This window comes from Henckelia pumila, chromosome 4, assembly GCF_033568475.1.
Source record: "Henckelia pumila isolate YLH828 chromosome 4, ASM3356847v2, whole genome shotgun sequence".
NCBI classification, from domain to species: Eukaryota; Viridiplantae; Streptophyta; class Magnoliopsida; order Lamiales; family Gesneriaceae; genus Henckelia; species Henckelia pumila.
In genome coordinates, this window is record NC_133123.1 from 236,093 (window position 1) to 242,185 (window position 6,093).

Consider the following 6,093-nt stretch of genomic DNA (forward strand, 5'->3'; position numbering starts at 1 on the left):
TAACTCTAGATACATCAATAATTTTCCAACGTTACATCAGTGTTCGATGAAATATGACCAAAAACCAACAAAACCGATAATACTAAAACAATAAAACATAACTTCGACAAGTTTTTTTTAAAAAACAAACAAGCAAACCGACAACTTAGAAAACTAAATCGACTAATTTTCTGACTCTTTAGTACCCAATCACCCTAAAATCGAGCAAGGACCGTGCATTATTATGGGGGGAATTTAGATCAAACCCCCGTAAATTTACAGCAGCTCTTTCTGACTATATCCTCAAACCACTCTCTTCAAAATAAACTTTTCCCACGGTGGATAAGTTCAATGACTCTGCTAAGCTTTTAACTTCTGCAATCATAGCCACTACATCATTGAGCTTGTTCACTGCTGACCCTACACCCTGTCACACATTGATGATAACTAAGTTTCCAGGACATACTACAAGGAATGAGAACAAAACACAATGGCATAAATATGGTAAGTGTCAAACTTAAGGGTTAGAATTGAATCATACCACACCAGAAGCTCCTGCTGTGATTGCCATGGGTGCAGTGACTGCACTTAATCCAGATGAACACATTACGGGTATTTTTACCGCACGTGAAATCGAATAAGCTGCTGCCAGTGTTGGGCTTGCCTATAGTATCAAACATCAAACAGTTGCAGTCAAATTGCACTGATTATACTCGTATAACCATGACACATAAAAAAATGGAGTCTGCCACATAGATTTATGTACGTAATTCTTGAAATGTGTTTGAAGACCGTGATTGATTCAAAATATGCAAGACAAGATTTTAAGAAACCTGCTACTGTTAAAGTTAGCATCTTTTAGAAGTTTTGTCATAATTTGAAAATTAAAGTATCAAATGGCAGTATGAAAGAAAAAGTTTGTTCTATTATGTCACGTGAAGTATACTTTGCGGTCGAATTTATTTCATGATTCAACTGTAAATTGTATATCAGCTGTATTTTGCTCAATGACAATGTAGCATACAATTTCCCATTATATTATATAAATTAAAAACGGTAAACGAGTGGCCATCATCCATTCGGTACCTTAAGAAAAAGATGTTCAGCATATTTTATATGGTTTCAAAAATATGCTATTGTTCTTCAATCAAACCTTAAGACTGAAAGGGCAACAACATGCTAAAATTCGAGGTGTGTGGGCAAGAATACCTTCTCGATTAAACCAAGAACACCAGGCTTTGATGGATTGGAAAACTTTCCTCCTTCAGTCTGGATTATGTCAACTCCTTCTAGTTCCAACTGTTCAGCTAGTTTCACCTGTTGCCCTCAAAATGATGTGATGACACTTACATAAAATAAAAGCTTGATTTGAAGTTGATTAACTTATATACTCAGTTAAGGCAGAACAAAACCTGGTCGGGAAGGCTCAGTGTATGAGGTACTGTGACTGACAGCGTGACAAAAGGAAGAATTGTTTTAGTCTCCTTTGTTAAACTGAGGATCTGTATCACAAAAGGATAGCAGATGCTAAAACAAAAAATGATACAGAGGAAAACTTGAGTAGTTGCAATATCCTTGCAACCAACTTCACAAACATTTAATTTCAGATAGATTTTTCCAGACGTCGATATGAATATAACAACAAAGAGATGTTTTTACACAACCAGAGAGGTTCTCATACCTGTTCTGGAGAGAAAGTCAGACCCATCTCATAAAACGAATCATAATTGCCAATCTCGACCTGAAAACAATATATTTTACCTTGGATTGGAATATAACATGTTTATGATGACTTCGATGTATATTTTTCAAGGCAATACAAAAGTAGAACAATTAAAGAGAATTGGTTTCCAACCATCACGGCTCCTGCTTCAACAGCTGCTGGAAACGCTGCCGGATCTACAGAAGACACGCATACCTACAAATAAAGAAACGTGAAGTTAAACAGTAGGCGGTTGGCTTTAGTTAAAATTAGATTGATGGTTTAATCTAACATTCGGCAGCTAAGCTGCAGCTTGCATCATCAACTGAAGTATTTCATACTTCGTAACTTATACAAATGGCATGGAATTCTAGAAAATAAAAAATAGGCAAGTCTTACAAAATATTTGATACTTTGCTGAAACCAGCAAAAACTATTCTCAGGCGAATGTATATTTTTCAAACATGTCTAACTTATTTGCACGCATATGCGGACAATTGACACTTTTCTCAAGATTTTTGAACAGATTTCCTCAAAATATTGTTACATCAGAAGAGTGTTTTGGCATACGTCCAGAAGCTCCGGCTAAAAGTTGTCCATACGAACTGATAGCACAAAGCAAACAACTACTATTTAGAGTCTAGGCAACTGACAGCAATATCATAGGCTGGTATATGAGTTATAATAATCGGTGACAAAGAAATGAAATTCTCTGCATGATCAGCTTAGTTTTTACCGGAAGAGAAGTCAAGCTAGTTGCAAGTTTCACCAACTCAGGGTCGCAGGCAATATCCACATGAGTTGCACCTCCCTGCCAAATTAAGCAAAACCAGGATAGTAAATAGAAGAATGGGATAGATAAACTTCGCGTGTGTGAGAGAGTAGAGCTAGAGAGACTACAAAGACGAGAAAATAACGTAAGACAGCACAATTTCTTTGGGATTGGCTCAACTATCATTTGTCTTCAAAAGTTGTTCCCGTCTAGCAAGAAAAAGATGAAGAACATGGACTATGGAAAGGAATTAAGCTATGTATACCGGAGGTACGACTATGGAAAGGAATTCAAGTTCAGTTCAAGCCGAGCACGGTAGAGATAAAAGGTAACACCGCCCTAAATTTAAGCTAGCAGGCAGGGCATGCTAAAATAAGTTCCCAAGGTACCCTTTTTTTTCACATCAATATCACATATTTGCAAGAGTTGCAACATCTGTGTCTGTTAATGTCACAACTACGATTGTTGAAATACCCATTACCATACATGTTTCATTAAAACAAGCGCGTGACATATGAAAGCAAAGAGTTTTTAACGTCCTCAAACAACTAATTTTAGTGAAGTGGACAATGCCGAAAAAGGTAAAAGACAACAACCTTATCAGCAGCTATAACCACCGAAGAAACATTATATTTATCCAAATTCTGCAACCCTGAAATAATCTACATGAAATATAAAATCACACAAATCTGTCAGACAAGTTAGCTTCACCTGCTCAAGAAAACAATATATACATACATACCAAATTGGGAAAGGCTCAACTTTGAATCAATATCCATTTAATATAAGCTTTTTTCTGTATCGTTCTAGTTAAAGCAAAAGGAAATGGAAAGCAGTGATGCAAAACAGAAAGTTGTGTATAAAAGTGAAAATTTACTTTGAGGGCTCTTCTTTGTTGGAAATCCTTCAAGACTATCTCTTTGGTGGCCGAAAGCAGAGCCTTGGTCCGAGTTATATATTTTCTTGCCCTGCCACACGAAACTCGCTTTGGATAAGTGGTGTGAATCAGTATGAGTGGATTTGGATTGGGTTTCAAACTGGTATTAATTGTGGGTGAAAGAGGGGTGGCACTGGCAATGGACGAAATATTCATCTTTCTCAGCTCTTAGATTTGCCCCTCTTCTTTGAGTGAGAGCGAACTGAGTAGATAAGAAGTCGAGAAAGAGCAAATGAGGAAAGATAAACAGATAAACATTTAAAAATAGTAATTGCTTGTTCTTAGTATCAGGTGGTAAAAACTGTATCTATTTTGAGGGAAAAAAAATAAATATTGCAAACACTAATTCCTACTCTACTCAACCAAAACGGAAGTTCTTACAGAGTTACAGTTGAGTTGGCTTTTATAATAGCGATCATGATCATAAAAAAATAATCAAGGATCATGTTATAATTACAATCGGTAAGCCGTGATTGTTAAATAATATATATATATATACGATAGCGTTCGCCTGCACCCAAGGGGTGCTGGCAAACTTGGGCGCCAGCCTACGTGGCGCCAAGTACATATTAAATTTTTTTTTTATTTGTCACGTGGCTGTCTTATTTCTCCTCTTTCACAGGCTTCATCTTCTGACAAAAGCCCCAAATACAACGCAAACCCTATTACCCCTATTTCACGTCTGCAAATGGAACAAACGCAGATCCGACGACCGAATCTCACGAAAATCGGGTATTTGATTTTAAGATTAGTTCATATTTCCCCGTTTATCTGAAATATTCTCCTCTCGCTCTTTTCTTTCGTTTCTTCTTCTTCCGGCCGCGCCTCTCACTCAGCTGCCCCGAAGCATGTGATTGTTTATTATCTTTCTTGAACAAATATTCAAGATTTGTGGATTAATAAATTTTGTTTATTTTAAATTGGGGATTTGTGATAGTTTATTGTGTTTGCCCGTATTTGTGCATGTGAGAAGAAGCTTTCGAGGGTAATAGTGCCGAACAAGTGGAAAAACGGGTTTGATTCTCTTTTCTTGAGCACTTCTTTCTGATTTTCCTGTATAATTGTAACAAGATGCTCTCCAAGACAGCCTCGGCTTTGTAAGGATTTGTTGCGGTTGAATATCGGAAATTTTTTGTTATTATTACCAAAAAGCATTTACAGTCCTTTTTCTTGAAATATTATTGCTAATTGAATTTAAGTCTTGAAGATTTACGGTTAGTGGGTGCCTAATATAAAATGTGTTTCTTTCTTGGAATTTATCTTGTTTATTAAAATTTTGCAAGAGTTATCTGGTGGTAGAATTTGATTTCGATTTGGTGATGGAAATGGTTTTTTCAGTGTTTTTCTAAAAAGTATGATACAATTTTTTTGACTGTGAAGCTGTGGTTCTTTTGTGTTTGGAAGAACTGATGTGACTGTTACTCTGACATTATTTTGGTACTTGAGAGTTGAGAAATGATGCATGTAATTGTTGAATTCTAGAGATATGAACGGACAATTAGACACAAAGACTTGAATCTTAATGGAAACATTAACTTAGCCAATAATTACCAACAAATCTATTGTCTTTCTCGTTTGTATGCATGCACATGTCGGTTAGTTTAGTTTTAATCAACACATTTACCTTCAGGCAATACAACCTTGGTAACCTGCATTCCCTCCTGTCTTTTAGGCTGCACTTTGGTCGATATATGTGAGTCCAAGATTTCAGTTTGTGTTAACAAGTAAAACTTCATCTCTATTTTGGAGTGATGTTTTAAGGAGCAGTTTCAAGATTTCATTTGAGGGTTTGTAGATTGATTGTGTTTGTAGATTAATTGTGTTTGTAAGTCATTATATACTATCAGATTCAATCTTATGAGAGTTCATTGAATCTTTTGCAGGAGAGTTGAAAACAGAGATTCTTAATATTTCGAAATGGTGTGTTTTAATTTATTTTATGATATTGTATGTATAGTTATAATATTTTATATATTCAAGATTATAAAATTGTTTGTGATTAATTTTTCATTCTAGGGAAGAACATACGTTGTATTCGTTGGACATGAGCCAGGTTTTTATGACACATGGGCATAAGCAAGCGACCAAGTTCTTGGATATAGCTATGTTGTCCATGACTCCTTTGTTGGAGAACGCGGCCAGATCAATTAGGATTGATACCCGGTGCAGCGGAAGTTTAAAAATTTTAGATGGAACGATTTCATAATGGGTATCAAACCTTTACGATTAAATTGTGTGTGTGTAAAAATTAAATAACGATTATAAAATTTTTACCTCCAATCTCGAATCGAGATTTTGGACACCAACAGATTGCTCTGCTCTTGTTGTATATCCCTGGAACTGATGGACGAACTGTTCTTCAATCAGGTCCACGAACGGATATTTAATCCCTCTGATAGATTGCACTAAAAAATCTATCAGAAGTTTCTACGAAGAGATTAACGAATTTGATCCGTTAAACCAGACTGCAATTCAAAATCACAGAGAGAAAATCAGCTAGGTTTTCGAAAATTGTGACCTGTTTTTTTGTAATTTTTGTACTGCAATAACTTATTTATAATGTAGGCCACTAACAGCTTAGGGCCCATTAGTCATAAGTTCAAGCCCGACAAGCAAAGCCCGCATGTTCAGAAATTATTATAAAATTCATCGTGACTCCGATTGATAAACCGATTTCACCAATGTGCACAGAAACCATTTCTG

The 6,093-nt window shown here is 35.9% G+C and overlaps 1 protein-coding gene across 1 annotated transcript; it reads right to left on the reverse strand.

Annotated features, from left to right (window-relative positions):
- Positions 1 to 3,765, reverse strand: LOC140865435 (uncharacterized protein ycf23-like). Its single transcript, XM_073270085.1, has 9 exons — positions 3,331 to 3,765; positions 3,050 to 3,115; positions 2,418 to 2,492; positions 1,835 to 1,897; positions 1,661 to 1,720; positions 1,392 to 1,481; positions 1,189 to 1,296; positions 521 to 643; positions 1 to 406 (listed from the first exon to the last, which is right to left on the reverse strand). Exons 1-9 carry the CDS (start codon positions 3,544 to 3,546, stop codon positions 275 to 277), a joined length of 933 nt encoding a protein of 310 aa, XP_073126186.1. The 5' UTR covers positions 3,547 to 3,765; the 3' UTR covers positions 1 to 274.
- Between the last annotated feature and the right edge of the window lie 2,328 nt (positions 3,766 to 6,093).